The following is a 25076-nucleotide window of genomic DNA, read 5'->3' as shown; positions in this document are numbered from 1 at the left end:
CTAAAGTTATTTCATGTCTGAGCCACAAATTCATTGTGATTTTAAAAGCAACTGAAAGTACCCAAGGGAATTTACCAAGTAAAAACTACCTCAAATGCAAATTTAATAGAGGCATAAAAGCAAGACAGCAAGGAGCGGAGGATCAGTTCTTAAGTGTCTAGGAACTATTGGATTTAGTTGTGCTGAGGTATTGGAAATTTGAAACTTCACTCTGAATTTGGCAGCTTGCAGGTGTCCTCACTGGTAATAGAACCTGTGCTCTTTAGCACTAAAAGCACAGGCTTCTGAGACTAAAGGAGCAGCAGTAGTAGCCTCTTATCTTCTGTGTGGACCAGGCACTGGAGGGGAGCGGGTGCACTTAGCATATGTATCAGACCTGTTAACAGCCCATATGGCGTCATTGTGTGAGGTACTCAGTACCCCTTGGAAAGAGCTGAGGGAGAGGAAGGATGGTTCAAGTGGGTAGAGTGCTAGCCCTGTAGGATACCTGCATTCAATTCCTGCTCCGCCACACGCATCCTGTGTGACCCTGGGCACTTAGCAAGATTGGGCCTTAAATTAGTGACTGGTAGAATCTGATCTAGCCCCAAGAATGTCAGCAGGACATCCGAAGACTCAGTTCAGAAGGGGCAAGAGAGGTCCATGTTCCTTCCATTTTAATCTAGGTTCTAGAAGGAGTCCCAGATAAAAAGTTCCTACCCCCAGAGAAAAGTTATCTTGTAGACATGCAGGCTTTCGCTGTTGGATCCTTGCAGTTTCAATATTGCCATTAGGTACGTGTAACTAAAATGATCAATGTTAATCCCTAGGCCATGCGCTCCTGAGCGCACAGCTGATATGGAGACTGCAATGCTGATGAACAGATGTCAGGTCTGCAAAAGTCCCCTTTACTCTTTCAGTTACACACAACATACCATCACGGCAAACCTGGTGGCTGAACTTTGTGACTTTGTCCTCACCCACAACTATTTCAGATTTGGGGACAATTTATACCTCCAAGTCAGCAGGAATGCTATGGGTACCTGCATGGCCCCTCAGTATGCCAACATTTTTACGGCTGACTTAGAACAACGCTTCCTCAGCTCTCGTTCCCTTATGCCCCTACTCTACTTGCACTACACTGATGACATCTTCATCATCTGGACCCATGGGAAGGAGGCCCTTGAGGACTTCCACCCTACCATCAACCTCAGCCTTGACCAGTTCACACAAGAGGTCCACTTCCTAGACACTACAGTGCTAATGAGCGATGGTCACAAACAACACCCTATACCGGAAACCTACTGACCGCTATACTTACCTACATACCTCCAGCTTTCATCCAGACCACATCACACAATCCAAGCTCTAAGATACAACCACATTTGCTCCGATCCCTCAGACAAGAGACAAACACCTACAGAATCTCTATCAAGCATTCTTAAAACTGCAATACCCACGTGAAGTGAAGAAACAGATTGACAGAGCCAGAAGGATACTGAGAAGTCACCTACTACAAGACAGGCCCAACAAAGACAGTAACAGAACGCCCCTAGCCGTCACCTACAGCCCCCAACTAAAACCTCTCCAGTGCATCATCAAGGATCTACAACCTATCCTGAAGGAAGATCCCTCACTCTCATAGACCTTGGGAGACAGGCCAGTCCTCACCTGCAGACAGCCCCCGAACCTGAAACAAATACTCACCAGCAACTACACACCACACAACAAAAACACCAACCCAGGAACCAAACCCTGCTACAAACCCCAGTGCCTACTCTGTCCACGTATCTATTCAAGGGACACCATCATAGGACCTAACCACATCAGCCACACCATCTGGGGCTCGTTCACCTGCACATCTACCAATGTGATATATGCCATCATGTGCCAGCAATACCCCCCTGCCATGTACATTGGCCAAACTGGAGTCTCTATGCAAAAGAATAAATGGACACAAATCTAACATCAGGAATCATAACATTAAAAAACAAGTAGGAGAACACTTCAATCTCTCTGGTCACTCAATAACTGATCTAAAGTGGCAATTCTTCAACAAAAAAACTTCAAAAACAGACTCCAACGTGAAGCTGCAGAACTGGAATTAATTTGCAAACTAGATACCATCAGATTAGGCCTGAATCAAGACTGGGAGTGGTTGGGTCATTACAAAACCTAAACTTAATTTCCCCAATACTAATTTCTCCCTACTGTTTCTCACACCTTCTTGTCAACTGTCTGTAATGGGCCTCTCTCTTACCGCTTCAAAAGTTATTTTTCCTCCCTTGGTACCTTCTGTTAATTTATTTCTCTCGTTAGACTGACCTAACACTTGGTAAAGAAACCTTTCATGTATTGATACCTGCTCCTGTATTTTTCACTTCATGCATCTGATGAAGTGGGCTGTAGCCCACAAAAGCTTATGCCCAAATAAATTTGTTAGTTTCTAAGGGGCCACAAGGACTCCTCGTTGTTGTTACAACAGAGATGTTATTTCACATGAGCTGCAACTTACCTGTACATGAGGTGGAGCACTTAGTACATATATGACAGCATTGGCCATATCTTCAGCTTTTAGACACTGGAAAGACAGAACCAATATTAACTGAGACAAAGGATTACTTAGGAAAATTGAACAGTAAAACTGCTCAGCTTTTAACAATCAACAACACTTAGTGCATTTCCAAAAGAAAAACGGACATGGGGAAAACTTCATTAAAAATTTAACAAGGGAAGTCGATTGTTTTTATTTTTGCATGGGCTATTATTAATATTACTATTACAACGGTGCTTTGATGCATCAGCTGAGATTAGGCCCCCAGTGTGCTAGGTGCTGTACAAAAACATAGTGCGATAGGCCCTGTCCTGAAGAGCTTACAGTTTAAATAGATGAGGCAGGCAAGACTCAGAAGGGAAACAGAAGCAGAGAGAGAGAAAGTGACTTGCCCAAGGTCACACAGTAGGGCAGCAGAAGAGCAGAAACTAGAACCTCGATCTCCTGGCTTCTAGTACCGTGTACTGTCCACTAGATCACTCTGCCGCTCCTAGAAAGTGTATTTCAACTTTCTGGATCTCGGATACTATCCCTATGAGACACACATTGCAAATACTTCTAGCAGATTTTCAGCCAGTGGCTCAGTCATAATTTAATGCCTGCAAAGATGATTTTACCGGAGCAATAGATTTTCAGAAGTGGGCTGTTTGCAAAGGAAAAATATACACTCTTCTCTTCCTGCCTTAGTCAGCAGCAGACTATTCCGTATCAAAGTTAAACATACCCTATGCACTTCACTCACTTGTGCTGGATACTTTTATGTTCCATACTGTTTATAAACAAAAAAGGTACCATGAGCTAACCAGTGTGACTAGTGAGTTTGTGATGTGCAGAGAGAGTTTTCAAGCTGCAAGGAAGACCTGCTCCCTAGGTTAGGCAAATTGTGATCACACTCCGTGGATTCCCTCTGGCAGGCTCAGATTGGGTTTTAAGCTTGTTTTAATGGGATTTGTTTTATTTAGACACTTGCTTAATATATTTATAACCTTAAAGGCTGATCAGAATAAAACTCCCATTATTGTAATTGTGTTAAAGATGAAGGATCAAGTCCCAGAGTGTGTCCAAAAACATCTGGCCCAATAAGCAAAGGGCAGCAGCAGTAGCAGAGACCACACATGGGAAAATCACCCCAGCAAGACTCCTCACCTCCCCCCTTGGAAAGGAAGTTTTGGGGTGAGCAAGGGATATGGCCTGTGACAATGTGCATTACACAGGTCCACTGGGCTAAAATCCTGCAGATAATGGGGAGGAGAAGGATCCGACCATATCTGATACTCTTATCCATGGCCTGGATTAGCGCTCATGGCTCTACTTGGGGTCAGACCAATCAGTTGGGTTGAAGATTCCATCCCTCAGCCCTGATGTACTTCCTCACAGGACTAAACTTTTTGCCCCTTACCCAGGCTGGAGAACTACGTTCTGCTTTTGGGGTGGGGGATGGACGACATGGAAAACAACTTCTCGGCAAAAAGCTAGGGGTTTTATGAGGAATGGGATGACACTCGGGACTTCATGGACAAACTGGGTAATAATTAGGAACATTGAAATTTCCAGACTGGATCAGTCCAGTGACCCATCCACTCCAGTATCCCATCTCCAACACTGATGAGTACCAGCCATTTCAGAGGAAGGTACAAGAAAGCCTGCATTAGTCAATTAAGGGATAATCTGCTCCTTTGTAAGGTTCCTTCCTGACCCCCATTAGTTTGAGGCTGGCTTGTGTCTTGAAGCATGAGGGTTTATATTCCTCCTAGAGCACTTCATTAAATAAATCAGACTTAAGATGAGCTCTGAAGCGGAGATGCTTAGTTTTAAAAAAATATTTTAAACCAACATCTCTATAAGAAGCTGGTTAGTTTTTGAATTTCCAAAATTGCAAGGTCCAGCTTTCAGACAGTGTAGTCGCTAATGGGGTATACTTGCCGGATACATCGTCTCTCCAATAAGACACAAGTCACTTAAACCCACAAAATGTCAAAAATTGGTTGATCTTTGTACTTGGATGTTCTTCTTGTAAATAAGAAAATTAAAAAAAAGATTGAAACATATTAACATCTACAATGTATATGTGGAGGTCAGTGCAAAATCTGAGATTCAGTCTGAAGAGTCCAATCCTGCTGAGGTGCTGAGAACCTCCTAATGGGTCCTGAGTCCCTTCCCCGCCCATTGATTTCGATGAGAGTTGAGGATGCTGAGCATCTTTCAAGACGCACTCAGTGACATGCAGACTTGGGGCCCTAAAAGATTATTAGTTAGGGTACGTCTATACCCAGCCGCTAGTTCGGCGGCCTGCAATCGAACTTCTGGGTTCGACTTATCGCGTCTTGTCTGGAAGTGCTCGCCATCGACTGCGGTACTCCAGCTAGATGAGAGGAGTACCGCGGAGTCGACGGGGGAGCCTGCCTGCCGCGTGTGGACCGAGGTAAGATCGAACTAAGGTACTTCGAACTTCAGCTACGTTATTCACGTAGCTGAAGTTGCGTACCTTAGTTCGATTTGGGGGGTTAGTGTAGACCAAGCCTTAGAGAGAGATCATTAGCCATGCAATCAGTGTAAATTTCCTCTGCATTCGTTTCTCAGTTCCCTACCCTAATGCTCTCGTAGGTTGCAGCGGCTCTTTCTGGATCATTATCATGAAGTTTAAAAGCAAATCCGGTTTCCACCAGTCCTGGAGATATACACTGGAAAAGAACAGAGAACATCCTAATGGGATCTGTAACTCCCCTTTCATTAAAAAAAAAAAAGACAAATATGTTAAGAGAATAGATATTGATTTAATTATCTCTGTAGGATCCCCTCTGATAGATATCCCCTACCCTACAAAGAGAAGGATCAGCACAGCAAATAACAAAATAACTTGCAATACAGTATAACTGCTGAATAAAATACCTCTGAGAGCCAAGCTTACTAAACAGTTCGAGCAAAGCTACTATCTGACTGGTATTATCCATTTTTAATATATTTTTCCTCCTTCCTCAGTAAGTTACTGCAGCTCAAAAAAGGCTATTCTCCCAACAGAATCCCTATCTCCTGTTTCGGTCTGGTTCTCCAACCCTTTCCCAGAAGGGAAACTGAGGCACGGGAGGGCTAAGTGACTCGCCTGAGGCCATTCAGTGAGTCAGGGACAAAGTCAGCAGTAGAACCCAGGTCTCATGACTCCCGTTGCGAGTTCTTGTCCATTCACATTTCTATACTCACATCTCTATGAGGATCTCAAAGCACTTTACTAACATGAATTAAGCCTCCTCAAACCCTGGTGAGGTAGATAAGAGTTATTTTACAGATGAGGGACCTGTGGCATAGAGAGTTTAAATTTCTACAACCATCCTTAATTCTGGTTGGCTCAACTTTTGGGTGTTTAACTTGGACAAATTAGGTGCTGATTTTCAGTGGTATACTGAAAACTGTGTTAAAACTGTACGCTGTCACTTTAAATTCCAGGGATTTTCCCTGGTCCTTCTTGCAGGTTAGGGAGGTTGGTAGGGGAGCACGTGATACGAGTCTAACAGCAGTCAGTCAGCAGACAGCTTAGAGTAAGGTTGGGTGAGTTGTGCGCGCTGTTTTAGGGAGCAGTCTGCTTTCTCACTCTCTGTTTATTTGCGGCTCTTATGTGTTATCATTCTGAATTCTAAGAAATAAAGCAGTGTTACCTGGCAACCTGGTGGTAACAGTTTTTATGTTTTTATCTAACTTCTCTGCGTGTGCGCCGTGAAACGTGTTTGAGTAGTAGGTGCTCCACACCCCTTGAAAATAAGGCCTGAGATATTTCAAGTTTGGGTGCCCAGAAGCTGAGGCACACAGCAAGTCAGAGGCAGAGCCAGGAACAGGCCCTCTGGTTTAGAAGTGCTACCCTCGCCCTCCAAAACACGCCTCAAAGGTAAAACTTCCTACGCACATCCTGAGCGAGCATTCTACTGTATATTATAATGGCAGGGAGAAAAACCACTCACTGTAGCTCGTATATGAGTCTTGGCTTCTCTAAGTTCTTGTCTTAGCCCCTCCGTCAGTGCTGTAACAGCATACTTGGTGGCACTGTAAAAATGAACAACTGACTGTGGCACGACACTGTGGCCATTCATGCTGAGAAGAAAACAGAAAGAAAAGGGGTGATGGGAGGAGAGCAGGGAGCAGCATGAGACGTCCCAAACAGGAACCAGTACCATACTAAAAAAATTGAAGTATTGCTGCCGTAGTGAACCCAAAGAGAGAGGGAAAAAACAACATAGCTATCCTACATGGATGAGTAAATATGGAATTTCCCCCTTTCCCGCTGTAAGCTAGGAAATGAGCTAATGGGCTTTGAATAGTGGAGGAGCATATTAAGCTATAGAATGAAATGGGGAGAATCATGCACTGTGAGATTTTTTCTTTTTCTTTTTACACAATTGATTTCTAGAGCTAGTTGAAAAGTTTGGATTTATTTTTATTTTTTTGAGGGGGTGGGAGCAACGTTTTTATGACAATCTTTCCTGCTTTTGACAGTTTATAGAGGGGTCAAAATGTTTTAAAAATTGAAATTTTCAATGAAAATGTTCGAAGTTTTTAACTGGCTCTACTGACGTTCCCCAAAACAAATCAAAAAGAAAAAGTTCAGACCCATCCCAAAGACTAGGGCTTCAATAAGGCTCTGTCTATACTTGGGGTGTTAACCAGAGGTAGCCAGTCAGTGGTGTAGCCACACCAGAGAGTCAACAAGAAAAAAAAAGCTAAATGCTGTGATTTGTACTGGTGCTATATGGATGGATAGACACCAACAGTTGTAACCAGGAAAAATCTCCAGTAGGAAAAGCCTGAGTTTATTAGAAGGTGAGAGGAACGTTTGTCATTGTAGGTACAAACAGAATAGGACAACATACAGGGCCCAACATCAGTTGAAGTCAATATTAGTACCAGACATGGGATTGTATCATCCCAGTGCAGAGAGCCAATAAAAGGCCTTTTGCAACATATAAACCGTACATTGCGGCTGTGAATGGAGACCCCCTTCCCAGGCGACTTCTCCATACTACCCGTACATTTGCCAGCGAAGAGTCTGGGCCAGGGAAGAGACCAGTGGATCCGTGTGTTTATGCAGATTCCTAAGTGGCTCAGCTGTTCTCTCTGCCTGTACCTTGATCCCGGGCTGGAGGGGTGAATTTCACCTTCCCAACCCAACACTTCACCCACACACAGCTCCATTATTCAGGCTTTACATGAATGAATGTTGTCTATGAAGCACTACCAGGGTGGGTGCCTCGGAGAGAAGAGGGCTCATTGATAGCCTGTGTCCCGATACTGTGTGTACAGCGGCACAAGAAGCAACCTTATCTGGAAAAGGAGACGCTATGAAGTGCTACAGTACAGGCCCATTACATAGGGCACGAAACAATATGGGACTAGTCAGTAACATATACTGGCAACCTGCTGCATGAATCTTTGGTATCAAAAACAGGCCAAAAAACATACACGCACAGAAAAACTCCCAGTTGGATACAGACGGACTTCCAGCGACAAGCAGCAGTGGAGACAGGGAGACAGTTGCTTCGCACTGTAAAGCAACAAAAGAAAACAAAGAAAAGCCAACCCACAGCAAATTAGGCCTATTTTCAGTGACTACCACAATCCGGTCTCTCACCTGTTAATGTTAATAATATGGCCATCATCAATGTTTCTCTCCTTCATAGACCGATAGACCTCCCGAGTGCAGATACTTACGGCCATAACATTGACCTGAAACAGAAGGCAAAAAATGAAGATTAAAACCCATTGTAGTGACCATGGATTTCATGCTTATCCTTGCATGCTTGGGATAAACTCTGCCTTGACTTACAACCCATGTAACCACACCGCAGCCGAAGGAATGGGTTTTGCTTAAATATACTAGCATGCACTTTAGAGCAGGTCATGGAGGAAAATGTGGCTGGAACCAGCATTGGTGACTAACAAAGAATCCACAGCCACCTGGGGCTTCACAGTTGTCACTACAATGCAACCACTACTATTCAGAACTTAACAGGATAGAAGTCTGATCCTCCAGCTTCAAAGCACAGGTTCTTACAACTTGAGATAAAAAAAAGACCCTCCATTAGCTGTCACCAGTATAGGTCCTAAGATAAATGCTCAGGCAGTTCTGATTCCATCCTGTAGAGTGCAGTAGTGACATATACACCCTAGCCAGTTTGTTACAGTATCTATAGGACTTGTAAAGTTTGATACCATAACAACAACAACATTCATTTTAAGGGGGTGAAATTCTCTAGGCTTTGTCTCAGCCAGTATGAATTTTATTTAATTGGTTTGAAACAAAGTGAGAGGAAAGTCGTGTTTGGTTGGTTTTGTGTTACGGGAAAGTGAAAACTATGTTTTCTCATTGTAAGTTCTTTGAGGCAGGGACTGACTTTTTATTCTGTGTTTGTACAACACCTAGAACAGTGGGGTCCTGGTTCATGACTGGTGCTCCTCAGAGCTACCTCAATAAAAATAAATAAATTAAATAATAAATAATAATAATAATAATAATATTTTTTAAAAAATTTACTACACATTGCTGAGCATATAAACATTACCTGGGCATTTAGCCAGCACAATGCCATCACCCTGGGAACTTGAGGCTAAAATCCCCATATACCAGGTTAAAAATTTACCTTGGTTACGTGGGAGGTCTTTAGAGGTCTCACCAAAGTTGCCCTGTATTCCAGGGCTGGAGTAAAGCCCAGAATAGACAGGGTATTACAAATCTATTTTGATTTCACAGTTAGCAAGGTCAAGGAAAGTGTGAATGGATTGTTTCAGTCAAAATCTTAAATAAACAAACAACCAAAACCAACCTTTGAGATACAGATCTTGGCTTTTAAAAGCCTCCATGAACACCAGTGCTGCTCTCTGTGAAGCCGTAAAGTCGTGAGTATAATGGCCTCAGATTCTCAGCTGATGTAAATCAGCATTATTCCACTGAAGTCAGTGGAGCTGTGCCAGCTTACATTAGCTGGGGATCTGGGAGCTTGCCTCTCTATTAGGCTATTTGAAGGAGCAAGGACGGAGGGGCATTTCTGCAATGTTTAATGTCGAAAGCTAAAATCATCATGATCTTGCAACACAGAGCGCTTTACAACATGCAGTTACATTTGGGGAGGATGCCAAAAAGTAAATGTTTTACCATCAGGAAAAAAAAAAAAAAAAAAGCCACCCACCACACTATGAATCTTATTAACTGCGCTACTTTAGTGACACGTGTAGGGAAATGGATACACTCAGCTGGACAAAGGTGAAGCAGCAGCTGCCAGGATTCGTTTTGCTCGTCCTGAGGCTCACAATCATCTCAAGTAGTTGAAGCCTCTCCAGGAGAATACGTTAGATCTACTGGCAATATCTGCCAGTGTCCTAGAGCTACTGGTTTCACTGGCCTCTGTGAAAACGTGCCTCACACAGTACTGTATTGTCGCTTTGCGTACACACACAGCAGAGGTATAGTTAAACTGCAAAAAGCATCCCCGGTCAATGAAGAACTGTCAAAAGACCCAGAGAGCCAGGACTTTTCACCCACCCCCACACCACGCAAGAGTTACTGAATGTGATGGTATGTGCACTGGAATCTTTTGCCTCTGGGCTGGAATGTAGCCCACGTGGAGTGGACGGAAGGTTCTGCTTGAATTCATGGCTGTAAAGGTCAGTGAGTAAAGCACGAAGGAGTTGTTCAAAGATTACTGTGTGAAATAAGGTGTGTACGCAGCACGGGGCTCCAGATTCTCCTCAGCAGAATGTAGAAGGCTGAGCAGACTTCAGTCTGGGTCTCATTTAGAGCACAATATTATAAACAAGCTGTGAGAATAGAGGGGAGAATGGAAACCTCATAAACCAGAGGAAAGGAGATGGGAGATTTTTAAGAGCAGGTCAGACACACACTTATCAGGAATGGTCTAGATAACACTTAGTCCTGCCTTGAGTGCAGGGGACTGGACTAGACGACCTCTCAAGGTCCCTTCTAGTCCTACAATTCTACGAAAAGAGGAGGAAGGATGGTCCTGTGATTAAAGCACCATATGGGGCCCAGACACTCAAAGGTATCTAGGTTCCTATGTCAATGAGAGTTAGGCACCTAAATACCTTCAAGAAATTGGGCTTGAGTCTTCGGGCTGGTGTGGACAGGCATGACAGATGGGACTACAGTCCTGCCTCCTAACCCTTTCCCTTTGGAGGAGCTTAGCCCTGAGCGTCCTCTGTACTGCCAAGGCTGTAACTATGACCAGCCGCTGGACTGAGGATGCAGGCTCTTTGCATCCTCCCCCACTTGGGCACCCTTGCAGGGGCCAGCCATAAATCACTCCATTAAAGTTTCAAGGCCTACTAGACATTGCACAAGGCGGTGGCTCTTGCTGAGTTTGAAAGCCTGGATCTCTGATTTGGTGTTAAACGTTAACCTTTGGTTATCTGTCTTCTGGGCATAAACCTGGCTGCTGCAAGCCTCTCTGTGCCAGGAGATGCAGGGATTGATTTCGAGGTATGGGGGAGGGAGGGGCGCGCTCCTATTCCAAAGCCACTACCTTGTGATAATGGAGAGCCGTCCCATGACTCATTGGGCGTTGAGACTTGGGGTGAGATTTTCAAAACCCCACTGGGTTTTATATTCCTAAATCATATAAGTGCTTTTGAAACCCCCCCACCCCCAGTTCACACCCCAGCCAGGAGCTGCATTGTACATGTGGAGATGAGCCATGCTGAGGAAGCAAACATTGTTTTCATTCAGCCTATGATTTTATGAGCTAGACCTTTAGCTGCTGTAAAATCAGCATCGCTCCATCAAAGGGAATAGAGCAACGCTGATTAACACCAGCTGAGGACCTGCTCCCACACTTGTAAAACCTTTCCTATTTCTGATCAGAGGGACTGTTGCCTTTGATCCACCTTGCCCGGTGGATCTGACATTTCTCATTTCTGACCTTTTCAATTTGTCCGCTACTTTGTGTGGATCTACCTGGAGAGATTCAAAGAAACTAAACTCAATAAAGAGATATTGGAAAAAGGGGTAATTTGCTGCAAGTCCCGAAATAGAATCAGCTGAGCAATATGCTACCAATATACCTCTCCTCGTAAGCAGATCTCAGCAATGGACTGGCAAGAGGCCATTTTTCTGCCCATCCAACTGGAGACAAAGTACCATAATAGGAAACAGAATCAGAGGGAAATTAAGACAAAACCATGGTGTAATTCAAGCCAAATCTGAGGTCCTTCTCAAGACACGTTCCTGCAACGTCGATGGGAGTGCACCCGACCAAGGATGGATAAAAATCTCAGGGCTTGTTTCCCAGTTGCTCCATTCTTGCACTTGGGGCAAGGGCACAAGAGTGGCTTTAAACCACCTTTGCACTCCCCATATCCTGGGGCCCTACAGGAGCCTGGCTAGCCTTTGCCTTGAGACGGCTCGAATGTAGCTTTCTATGAGCCCCAGGACGCAGAGAATAGGTGTAATGCAGTACGCATCAGTGATGCCTCTGACGTCCCCCTACGCCAGGGGTTGGAGCCAGGGGCCGGAGCCAGGGGCTCTGGTGCTCTCTCCACACTATTCAAAGAAGGTCCTCTGTACAAGGGGCATTTCGTGGATATTTTGGGGCTAGGGGATATTTCCACCCATTTTAAGGCCCCTTTATGCTGCCAGAGTGGCATAAAATTCACACTTATACACCGTGTATTTGTTAAGTGCCAACTGCTTGCTCAGTGCTGTAGAGGCAGGGCCGGCTCCAGGCACCAGTTTAACAAGCAGGTGCTTGGAGCGGCCAAGGGAGAGGGGCGACACCTGTGGCAATTCGGGGGCGGCAGGTCCCTCACTCGCTCTAGGAGCGAAGGACCTGCCACCGCCGATCGCGGCTTTTTTTTTTTTTTTTTTGCTTGGGGCGGTAGAAATGCTGGAGCCTAGGGTTACCATATTTTTTGCCTCCAAATGGAGGACACTCCACGGGGTCCCGGCCCCGCCCCCAGCCCCGCCCACGCCTCCCGCCCCAACTCCGCCCCTCCCCAAAGTCTCCGCCTCCTCCCCTGCTTCCCGCGAACATTTAATTCGCGGGAAGCCTGAAGCAGGTAAGGGGGAGTGTGGGGGGAGGAGGCGCGGCCCAGGCTGGCCCCCCGGCGGCTCCAGCCTGGGTCGGCTCGGGCCCTGGGGTGCTGGCCCCGGCCCCCGGCCGACCACCCCCAGCCCGCCCAGCACTGCCGGCCCCCGGTGGCCCGGCACACCCCCCGGCTCCCGGCCCCGCGGCCCGGCCCCGCCACCCCAGACCGGCTCCCGGCCCCGCCACCCCGGACCGGCTCCGCGGGCCCGGACCGGCCCGGACCCCAGCCCGGCACCGCGCTCCCGGCCCGGCACCATGCCCCCGGCCCCGCCACCCCGGCCCGGCCCCGCACCGGCCCCGGCCAAAGAGGCCCCGGCCGAGCCCTCCCTCCCGATTTTCCCGGACATGCCCGGCTTTTGGGGATTTCCCCCCGGACGGGGATTTGAGCCCCCAAAAGCCGGACATGTCCGGGAAAATCCGGACGTATGGTAACCTAGGGTGACCATATTTAGTGCCTCCAAAAGGAGGACACTTTAAAGGGGCCCCAGCCCCGCCCCCAGCCCCGCCCCCTCCCCAAAGTCTCCGCCCCCTCCCCTGCTTCCCGCGAACATTTGAGTCGCGGGAAGCCTGAAGCAGGTAAGGGGGTGTGTGTGTGTGAGGGGGTGTGGGGGTGTGTGTGTGTGTGTGTGGGGGTGTGGGGGGGTGTGGGGGGGTGTGGGGGGGGGGGGGGGAGGAGGCGCGGCCCACCCCCGGCACCACAGGTCCCCAGCCCGTCCCCCGAGCCCCCGGCCCGGCCCGGCACCGCCGGCCGAGCTCCCGGCCCGGCACCCGGCCCCCCCGAGCACCGCCGGCACCCGGCCCGGCACCCGGCACACGAGCCGCCGGCCGAGCCCCCCGGCCCGGCCCGGCACCGGGCCCCCCTGAGCACCGCCGGCACCCGGCCCGGCACCCGAGCCGCCGGCCGAGCCCCCCGGCCCGGTCCGGCACCGGGCCCCCCCAGCACCGCCGGCCGAGCCCCCGGCCCGGCACCCGGCACCCGAGCCGCCGGCCGAGCCGCCCGGCCCCGGCCCCCCCCCCCCGGCACCGCCGGCCGAGCCGCCCGGCCCCGGGCCCCCCCCCGAGCACCGCCGGCCGAGCCGCCCGGCCCCGGGCCCCCCCCCGAGCACCGCCGGCCGAGCCGCCCGGCCCCGGGCCCCCCCCCGAGCACCGCCGGCCGAGCCGCCCGGCCCGGCACCCGAGCCGCCGGCCGAGCCGCCCGGCCCCGGGCCCCCCCGAGCACCGCCGGCCGAGCCCCCGGCCCGGCACCGCCGGCCAGGCCCCCGAGCCCCCAGCCAGATGTCCGATTTTCCCGGACATGTCCGGCTTTTTGGGATTTCCCCCCGGACGGGGATTTGGAGTCCAAAAAGCCGGACATGTCCGGGAAAATCCGGACGTATGGTAACCCTAGGTAACCCTACTGGAGCCGGCCCTGTGTAGAGGACACAAAGAGGATGTGGTCCATGCCCTGAGAAGCCTGCACTGGGGGGGAGGAGGAAGGGAGGAATACACAACAGACAACAGTTCAGGTGACAAGGATCTGGAATCCCACAGAAGAGCAGTAGGGGCTGTAATAAATAAACGATAGCACTTTTCTGGCTGGCGGAGCTTCAGGAAGAAGTTTCAAGGAAGAAACATGGGAAGAGGGATTGGTAAAAGTCAAAGTCAGTCTCAAAAGCTCATAAATGATGTAAGGAAAGAAGAAACAGTTTAAAAACCCTTCCATTAAATGTAAGGCCCTAAATGTCTCCTAATGAAGGGATCTAGGGGTATTTGGAGATTTTTTCCCCCCTCTCCTTCAGCACAGCTGGACTTTGAAATGCTTCTGTAACACCCTTCAAAATAAAAGCATTCGCTAACGCTTTTCTTCCTGCAGAACATTTGAAGAAATTCTCTCCGTACTATTCTGAGCACTGCGAAGACCCAATGGCCCATGAAAGGAGCGGGCAGCCTCTGTTTCAAGAAACTCTTGAAAAGTTTCAGAAAGTGCATCAGAAACAGACCAACGTATGTTGATTAGAGGCACACATGTGGCACTCAGTAAGTGTATCCCTCTGATGCATATGTAGTTAGAGAGAGACAGCAAAAGCCCCACGGCCAGACCGAAAGCTATATGCAGCTACAGTGTGTTCAGAGAGTGAGATTTCCAGGCGGTGAGAGCATAGCTGTGAAAAGGGGACTATTCAGAGAGGAAGCAAAACCCAGAGCTATTTTTAACAGCACTTTCAATGTTTACTAACAGGTTAAAAATCACGAGCCAGATTCAGTAAAGCTGCTCAGATCAGGATGGCTCATGGTACACAGGGGCCTGTGATTTCCATGGACTTCCCCTCCAGATGAAAAGTGCCACTGAAGTTGGGTTCATTAGACACACGTTAGGTTCAGCTCTCAGCTTCTGGCAAGCTGTCAATAAAGCCTCATTTGGATAATATTTGGACATCCCGGTTTAACACAGGCGACGTAACATCACCCTGACAATTAATGCCGCAGCTACATCAGAGCAGACACACACAGGTATGTTGTCCATACACAATGAGCAGAACACGCACTTCCAGTATGGAGAACTCTCTGTGTCATTTCCCATAACTTAAAATTAGAAAAAATAAAAATAAAGTTTCCAGAAGAGGGAGAGAGAACAGAAAGTCTCTCTCATGCTGTAAGATCCCAAATCACCTCACAACCCTGCCTCCATTGCAGACGGACTTCCGACGTTTAAAGGCACAGTGCAGTACAGAAAACAGAACCATAAATCCATGCACTTATCATTAATATTACAGTAGCATCTCCAACTAAGATTGTGGTCCTATTATACTAGGTACTGCATGTACATCTCGTAGAAGACTGTTTTTGTAAATATAATGTGATCGAATTTCACAATTTCCTAGTACAGCACGTGAAATCGGCTCTGTGGTATCCAACTCTAACCAGATTTTGAACAGAAAATAAAGTAATAAAGACCAGGAAAAAAAAGGAATGCTATAGTTTATTAGGTTTCAGAGTAGCAGCCGTGTTAGTCTGTATCCGCAAAAAGAACAGGAGTACTTGTGGCACCTTAGAGACTAACAAATTTATTTGAGCATAAGTTTTCGTGGGCTACAGCCCACTTCTTCGGATGTATAGAATGGAACATATATTGAGGAGATATATATACACACATACAGAGAGCATGAAAAGGTGGGAGTTGTCTTACCAACTCTGAGAGACCAATTAAGTAAGAGGAAAAAAAACTTTTGAAGTGATAATCAAGATAGCCCAGTACAGACAGTTTGATAAGAAGTGTGAGAATACTTACATGGGGAGATACATTCAACGTTTGTAATGTAGTTCAATGTAGTTTATTAGGCTGATATGAATCAACCCATTTTACTACCTACCGCTGCAACAAACTGTGAAACTAACGGGATTCGCTACGAAAGCTGGCACCTGGCATTTAGTTTCCAATTTTAGTTTAAAAATTAGGATCTTCACTTTAAAAAAAAAAATCAATAGATTGAAGGAAAATAATACTGAAGAGTATTAAATATTTCAGTGCCACAGGATTTAGGGCATGTGGTTAATAGCCCACCTCCTCAAGGAAAGCCTGGGAAAATTAATAGGCCTTGAGACATCGTCCGGAGGATCAACCAATCTGGACAAGGTGGGAAGTAGGTTCAGGACTCCTGGACGTATCGGGTAGTTTGGTGGTGGCCTCTGGCATGTTTCAGCACCGTGAGCAGAAAGGCCAACTCCTGTGTATGTGCACTTCATGCTGTGGTTCTCCAGGTACATCAAACCACAACATCTCAGTGTAGAGATGAACAGAAGATGGACGGCAGGGATATTTGCCAATCGGTAACATGGCACATCACATCAGGATGACATTTACCCCAGTGCAGAGTCAGTACACATCCTACATGTCACTAAAGGACACGTCACAAGTCCTCAAAGGAGGGAGCTCTGAGGCTATGTCTAGGCTGCAGGCATTGGCTGTACAAACTCACCCAGAACGCTCGGTGATTACTCGTGGTGCTAGCCCAAGCTGAAGCATGTGCTGCCACGGCTTCATTGTTCCAAGACCCAGTGATGGGACAAGCCCTTCACCCCACTGGTGGAAAGGCTAACAAGCACTCCTGTACTCAGGCAGCCCCAGTTAGGTGCATCTGCAGAACCTGCACCACTCGGAGAAGTGGAACTTAGCGGGGTGAGACTGACCACAGAAGCAGGGAGGAGTTTTCCCAGGGACACTAGTGAGCTCTGGTAGCAAGGGGAGCTCAGCCTCAGGCAATTGCTTAGGTTTTCCTTCACACCTGCCCGCCGCCCGCCCTGCCCTGTTTGGGGCAGATTGACACAACAAGCTCAGTATGAGTGAAGGCCCTTGAGGGCTGCTTCAAGCCAGTGGCCTACGGTGGGTCCTGGGAAGCACCACCAGTGGTTAGAGACAAGGAGAGTGTGAACTGGGCTCTGAAAAGACTCTGGGAGTGAGCTGAACTTCTGCCAGGAACAGTAAGATTGCCCAGGCCGGGGGGCTCCTGTAGGAGGTTCAGGGGCAAGAGATTCAAAGATACAATAGCCAAGCCCAAGCTGAGGAGCGGCTGACTACGGACCTGAGCTAGCAAGATTTAAGCTAACTTGGGGGTATGTTGGCTCAGGCTGCAATCACACCCAGTGGCTGCAATCTAGACATACCCTTAGTCTGTGAGTGGACATTTGACACAACTACGCGGTAAGGACTCCCTGAGTGTGCAGGGATATGGCAGTCCTCTAGGACTCCTGGAATCAGCATGCCACAGATTCCAGGGCACCAATATTGCACACAGACCAGGAGAGAGCTTTCTATCACGTCAAATCTATTAATCAGCCGTGGGTTATAGACACATATCACCCACTTCCAGAGAGACCTTTGGAACATTTGTCTACTATAAAGGGGACCTCTGTGCTGAAGAAGTATGATGTGATCACGACAAAATGCAAATCTACATGAAATTGGAAGTTTTTGTATTTTGGTACCAAGTCAAAAAAAAAAAAAGGGTCTCATGTACTGGATTTGTTCTTTGGGGGTGAGGGAGGATTTGGAGAGTGCGGTGCTTGAAAATAGGTCCTTTTCCCGATTAAAATGAAAACGAGGCAATTCCCAAGTAAAAAAATGGGGAGCTCAGCACGTCTGAAAATCAGTCCCAAGGTAAAATATAATCCAGTTAAAATTCAGAATTAAACAGTGACGCAGTATTGCAGACCCCAGTAATATCACAACCCATAGTTTAGAATCCATGTAACACAAAATGACTAAGCATAGTTTTGGAAAGAAAAAGCGGGATAGTTCACAAGTGGCAAAGCAACAAGAAAGCAAATTGTGGTCTTTGCCTTCACTAAAGAGGACAGCGATAGCAGAGCTATCCATGTAATGAAGTCATCCTGCAGGTATGTGGCAGACTCTCTACTGAAATGCTGCCACTACTGTAGCCCAGGGGGCTAGCGTGCCTTCATTATATTTACTGCTTTGCATTATATTCTGATTTGCACTATATTTAGCAGTAATGCAAGAAATCTACAGGCCTGTATCCTGTAAGACATTAGCTTCAGCAAGTTAGAATAAGGCTTGAGACCTATGAACTCTGAACAGATAAACGGCCCAACAGAAAACCCCAAGTATTGGGGAGCTGAAAATAGACTTTAAGGGGAAGTTCTGATCACAGATAAATAATTTAACCACAGAGGTGTCCTGGCAACAAACTGACGTACGTAACAGGTACATGAGATACATTTAAGGCTGGCCTGCTTGCCTGCCTATATATCTTTGCTTATAAGTTTCTTATTTTCTTATAGGTTTGATTGGGGAGGGATAACTCAGTGGTTTGAGCACTGGCCTGCTAAACCCAGGGTTGTGAGTTCAATCCTTGAGGGGGCCATTTAGGGATCTGGGGCAAAAATCTGTCTGGGGATTGATCCTGCTCTGAGCAGGAGAGTTGGACTAGATCTCCTGAGGTCCCTTCCAACCCTGATATTCTATGATTCTATTTGTTTTATTATATTAGGGTATATTTTGGCTGTAACATAAGGGACCTGCAAACCACATCCTGTATGTTGAGCTAAGGCAAAGTTAGCATACATATGTTTGGGACATTTCACCTAGATCAGGGGTTCCCAAACTTGGTTTGCGACTTGTTGAGGGTAAGCCCCTGGAAGTATTCAATATACACCTCTACCCCGATATAACGCGACCCGATACAACACGAATTCGGATATAAGGCGGTAAAGCAGCGCTCCGGGGGGGGGGGGGGGGGGGGGCGGGGCTGCGCACTCCCGTGGATCAAAGGAAGTTTCGATATAATGCGGTTTCACCTATAACGCGGTAAGATTTTTTGGCTCCCGAGGACAGCGTGATATCGAGGTAGAGGTGTAATTAATACATAATCTAAAGATCGGGCAACCCTTCTAGGGTGGAACACAGCAGTTGTTTAACAGCACACAGCAACAGTGCTCAATTGAGATGGTGAACCTCTGTGGGGGGTGAAGATTTTGCAACATTTCTAAGACTATTTGTTAGGCTGTGCCTTCACATTTGCTAATTTTTTCCCCATTAAATTTATACCCATGTTTCACCCCATGCCAGAAAATGATCTTATTTAGAACCAAAACTCATTTTTCTGGGTAAAGAGAAGCCTGTGACGAGTACTATACTGGGGCAAAATAATCACTCCCCACCCCAAACTAGGCCAGGACAAGTGGATATCTACAGCATATCAAGATAGAGAGGATGGTCTATTGGCTAGGACACTGGGTTGTGACTCAGAGCTGGGTTCGATCTCTGGCTCAGCCACAGCCTGCCCGTGTGACCTTGGCTAAGACACTATCTACCCCATGTCTCTGTTCCCCATGTGGGGATAACAGTACTTTCCTACCTCACAGGAGTGGCCTGAAGATAAAATCCATTAATGACTGTGAAGTGCCCAGATACTAGACTGATGAGGGCCAGAAAAATGGGTGTCCTCTCCCCATCCCTTCTCCTTATTTCCCCACAGTCTCTTTGTATTTGGTTTTCACTCCACCTGGTCTCTGCTCCATTTTTCACCCTATTTTTTCCAATGGAGATTTCCCTCCCTTTCTGCTCCCTTTTTCCACGACCTCCCCTACTGTAATCACTCCTACATTCCAGATGGTTCAAGAATCAGGCAAAACACATTTTCCCATCCCTAGCACCCAGCCAGCAGGTGACACTTATCTCTGCATCCAAACGCTTGGTCAGGGCAAAGACTCGCATCTCTCTGCCCAGCCCATCATAGTTCCCATTGTTTCGCAGGCGTACTACTCACATCTATCATCATCCTCCAACCCTCCGTTTTCCCAGAGAGCAGGGGCTCGGGGCGAGCCAAGCCAGCATTGTTGATGCACACATCAACCCCTTGATGTAGAGTCTTGATTGCAGAGAACATAGATAGGATCTCCTCTTCATTGGACAGATCGCACTTATAGGGGATAAGGACGCCAGGGTATCCCGCACTCTGGCATTCTGCTGCCAATTTCTAGAGAAAGAAAAAAGGAAGGAAGAGAAAAGCAATCAGAATCCCTTCCCCTGGGAAAGGCCCAATTGATCAGCTGTGCACTTCATTTCTGCCAGCAAGTACTTTCGTTATTAGTTTGTATTACAGCAGCACCTAACAGCCCCAACCAAGATCAAAGCCCCATTGTATAATATATAAACACATAGTATGAGACAGTTGCTGCCCCAAAGAGCTTGCAGTCTAAATAGGAAAGACAGACAAGGGGAACAGAGGCACAGACAGGGGAAGTGACTCACTCAAGGTCACACAGCCAGTCAGCAACAGAGCCAGGAACAGAACCCAAATCCCAGCGTGGTACACTATCCACCGGACCACGCTGCCTCTGCAGATATGGCTGCCAGAATCTCCTGTTCTGATGACTAAAATTATGGTCCTTGACCCTTGATTTTAAAACGTCTTCGCAGAAAGGGACTAAGACTATGACTACACTACAAGCACTACAGCAGCAGCACTGTAGCTACGCCACTGTAGCTCAGTAGTGTAGACACTTGCTATAGCAATGGAAGGGGGATTTCAGTCACTGTAGTAAATCCACCCCCTCGATAGTAGGCGGTAGTTAGGATGATGGATGAATTCTCCCATCAACCTAGCCATGTCTAAATCGGGGCTTAGTTCAGGTTAACTACATCGCTCCAGGATGTGATTTTTTTTCACACTCCTGAGCAATGTAGCTATGTCAGCCTAAGTTTTAGGGGTAAACCAGGCCTCAGACTTAGCAAGAGGAGGCCTGATCTTACGTGTAGCGTAGGCTGCCTTGCTAATTGCCTGTCACTTGCACATTGCATTTGCTCATCCAGCTCCACAGAGCTTATCCTCTTGGGTTGGATGCTATAAATGTCACAGACCATAACTACTCAAAACTGAATTCCCCTTGGTTTTCATTTGTAAGGCCAGATCCTCAGCTGGCGTAAATCAGCATCATTCCACTGAAGGGAATGGGGTGACATTGATTTACACTAGCTAACAATCTGGCCCGTGCTGTCTAATGTGTGTGCTGGATTGTAGTATTTTACAGGAAGAAGATAATCTGCTGGGTGCAGAGGTGTTTTAAATATCAGACATTTCCAGGTAGCTTGAATAAATGGAACAAGGGCACAGCATGGACTGTATTCTCAGAACCATTAAAGGACTTATACAAAGTTCAGTCTTGGTCCTATGACTTCACCGCACAAGACGACTATCCTTCACTGAAGTCATTTTTTTTTTAATACTTAAAAACGTTTATTATTCAGATTACTTAATTTAGCCGCCTTGCATGGTGCAAGTAATTGTCAACCTCTACATTTATAACAAAGAGCGACAAAAAGCAAAATTGGCCCACTGAGCAGTAACTCAAACAAAACATATGCTCTTATCAAATAATCCCCTCCGAAACACCCATAGGGGAGAAAGCCTTAAATAAATAAAATAAATAAATTAATAGAGATATCCTATCTCCTACAACTGGGAGGGACCTCGAAAAGTCATCCAGTCCAGCCCCCTGCCTTCACTAGCAGGACCAAGTACTGATTTAGCCCCAGATCCCTAAGTGTCCCCCTTAAGGGCTGAACTCACAACCGTGGGTTTAGTAGGTCAATGCTCAAACCACTGAGCTATCCCTCCCCCCTATAAAACAGATAGCTTTGCCTCATCTCCTGAAGATAGTCAGCAAATTTAGGGACTGATCAAGTACAGTAAATTATGGGAGCCTTTCCATTTACTTCAATGGGAATTGGATCAGGCCTGGGGAGGAATGAATTCAAGTCAAAGGTTCTCCAATCACACCAATCTAGCACTATTAGCTTGAGCTTTCCATGGATTTCAATAGGACTTAAGTATGTACTTAAAGTTAAGCACATGTTTAGGCCTTAGCTGCATCAGGGACTTGGTTTAAGCTGTCTGGTTTCCATACAAGTACTTTTCAGCGCCATCTGCACCAGAGCGTATGCACCGTGAAACACTGATGTAGATCCACCAAGTGTCTGATGTCTTGGCACACCCCAAACTGTGACCGTAACAGAGCCCACGCCTGGAGGGGATTTGCTGACGATTTAAGTTTCATTCATGTGGTTTAACTAGCCAAAATAAATTACAAGGCACCAGCCTTTGAAGGAATCTTCCTAAAGGGCACCTAGGTTTGGGAGGACTGACCTGTCTGCTGCCCACAAGGGAGTGATCAAGGTCAAGGTCTAAGGGTCGGATCCAGCAGCCACTGAGGTCAATGGAAATACTCCCATTGATGTGAGCAGGCACTGGATCAGGCATTAGCATTGTTGTACAAGAATCTAGTGATCCAGCCCTGATCATCCAAGGTGTCTTACTGTGACAGACGCAAAAGGTACAGTATGTAGTAATATATATTAATAATAAATAATAATTAAATTGTTATAGATTAAATAATAATAATATTACCCTTCCCTTACCAAGTGATATATTCAAAGGGGTTAGGTCTACAAAATCGACTAAAATGTATCATTAATGCTTTTAGGTCATTCTGACCTCCCGTATATCAGAGGCCACTAAACACCACTAAACAACCCATACTCAGCCCAACAACCAGTGTTAGACCAAAGTACTGTATTACAGCCCTCAGGTGACTAAACTAATGTGCGCCCAACCTCCCTCTTCCCATTTGAACTGAGGTGTTTGTTTTATAAACCAGTCTTTGCATTAACAAGTAATTAAACAACAACCAAAAGGCAAGCAAAAACCATGCCTGGCTTCTGGTGAGTCCTGAATAAGGCAGGGTCTGAGTGAAATTCACTCTCAAAATACACATGCAGGGCTTTGTTAATGCAAGCAGCAGGAGGGGATGAGTGATTTAAATTGAGCTCTCCGCAACAATCAGTTTGTCAAAGAAACATCAGTGGAACGTCAACATTAAAAGAACTAGCTCGTTTTTAAAAGACAGACACAGGGTGAATAGATTCTGCCCCACCGAAGGCAATGGCAAAGCTCCCATTGATTTCAATGAAACCAGGATTTCCACAGTATGTAAATTTTGGGAACTAGTTACCTTGACATTGTTTTTAAAATTAATATACAAGACAGTGAAAGCGTGCTAGAGTTCACACATTGCCTTCTTGGAATATAAATACTCAGTTGGAATGTTAAATTATAACATACACCATATAAAGAGTTCCTTTCTTTGGGGAGAAAAATTAAAAACCAAATCAGTAAATGAAACAGGATTCTCTTAAGTGTTCCCCTCCCTTTCCCATAAAATATTAGGGTTACAGCTGGTTCACATTTTTCAAAATTCACATTTTTGATTAAATTTTCAATTGAAATTTCTATTTTCGACCGGGAAGGAGGGAATCACAAAAAAATGTGATTCTCTCTCCCCTGCTCATTTTCTGATCAGCTCCAGTCAGAATTTTAAAATATTAGCAACTGCTTCCGGGGTGTTTTGAAGTTTTTGTTTGTTTGTCTGTTTGTTTTGGGGGGGGGGGGGGGCTCAGTAAACCTCGGTTTTGTTCCCAGTTACCGCATTCGTTTGTGTGTCACAGCCATATTTTCAATAGCTATTGTTTCATGTACTTCCACCTTTAAAGACTGATCATATTCTTCCCCACTGACCTCAGCTGGAGGTTTGTACTCTCAGAGCTCTTAAAATTCAGGCAATTTGGGACTTCATCAAAGTCAACAGAGCTGATCTACACCAGCTGAGAATCCAGCTCAAAGAATCTCAGAGGTGGGGGTAACTAAAATCAGTGGCTACTTTTGAACATTTTGACCTTAATATATCTCATTTTCCCCATCTGTAATTCTGACTTGCCTCACAGGCATATTGTGAGGCTTAATTCATTAATGCTTGTGAAGTACTTTGAGATCTTGGGTAGGAAAGAGCTACTGTATTCCAGGTTTGGACAATGCACTCATTATCATGGTATCTGAGCTGGAGACATGTAAAATAATATTCATAAAGCTTTCAATATACACCCGGCACCTCCACATAGGTGCTTGTGTCGCTATAAATAATATACGTAAGAAACAACAATGGTTAAAACCTCTAAAAAGTAAGACTATAAAAGCCAGATGGAAGGGTGGGGGGATTTGACACATGAAACAAGAGTAATTTAAAAGACAAAAAGAACAGGAGTACTTGTGGCAAAGACAAAGCACTTGAGAAGGAAAGACAATCTCACATCCTGCAGGCTACTGCAGTGAAGCAAAAGGTCACCTGCCGACCTACGGGGAGGTGGTGAGACCTTAGATAGGTTGGGGGGGGAGTTAAGTCACAAGCAGATCAGCACTGCTTGTGCCAAAGCAAGGAACGAGATCGGTGGGGAATCATTCACTTAGCACCGGTGCAAATGACTAGACAAGGTGTAAGACAACCAAGACCCAGACCCTGCCCCAGATAAAAGGGGGGGGGGATAATCAAGCTTTAAACATGCAAAGAACAGTACACAGTGATACAAATGCACAATTCTGTACCACGAGTAAGAGTCTGTAAGATGATGTCCTTTCAAATTAACCTTTCTCTGATGTTTTTTCCATATCCTTGTCCTTTATTTCCTTGAAATGTAGCTGGTCACCTTGGGCCTGATTCTCAGTTATGCTAAAGTCCTTTTATGCCACGCTGGCAGCATAAAAGGGTCACAGGACTAAAAGTGGATGCAAATGTAATTCGGGGTAAAGTAGTTCTTAGAGCTTCCAAACAAGAGGTAATTGACACCCACTTTCACACCCCTTTTACTAGAGTGGTGCAAAGCAGTGTTAGGGCTGGTCTACACTGGAAATGTCCACCAGCGTAGCTACATTTCTCGGAGGTGTGAAAAATCCACAGCCCTGAGAGATGTCGCTGTCTCTAACCCTCGGTGTAGACAGCACCAGGCTGATAGAAGAATTCTTCCATCAACCTAGCAACCGCCTCTCTGGAAATTGGATTAACTACACCTACAGGAGACCCCCTCCCAGCATTGCTGTGTGTGTCTACACTGAAGTGCTACAGCAACACAGCTGCAG

General features: G+C 46.5%; 1 protein-coding gene across 1 annotated transcript in view; it reads right to left on the bottom strand.

The window, feature by feature from the left end:
- The window catches only part of DHRS11 (dehydrogenase/reductase 11), a 52261-nt gene that overhangs the window by 4199 nt on the left and 22986 nt on the right, over positions 1 to 25076 (bottom strand). The window contains exons 2-6 of the mRNA XM_005298820.5: positions 19878 to 20087; positions 8148 to 8242; positions 6484 to 6613; positions 5122 to 5214; positions 2495 to 2560 (exon numbers count right to left, since the gene is read on the bottom strand). Of these exons, the coding sequence (XP_005298877.1) occupies positions 2495 to 2560; positions 5122 to 5214; positions 6484 to 6613; positions 8148 to 8242; positions 19878 to 20087 (594 nt within the window). The remainder of the gene's footprint in view (positions 1 to 2494; positions 2561 to 5121; positions 5215 to 6483; positions 6614 to 8147; positions 8243 to 19877; positions 20088 to 25076) is intronic.

The sequence above is a fragment of the Chrysemys picta genome, chromosome 19, assembly GCF_011386835.1.
Source record: "Chrysemys picta bellii isolate R12L10 chromosome 19, ASM1138683v2, whole genome shotgun sequence".
Taxonomy (NCBI): Eukaryota; Metazoa; Chordata; order Testudines; family Emydidae; genus Chrysemys; species Chrysemys picta.
The sequence above is the reverse complement of the archived record's forward strand: the minus strand, read 5'-3'. Positions and strand labels throughout refer to the sequence as shown.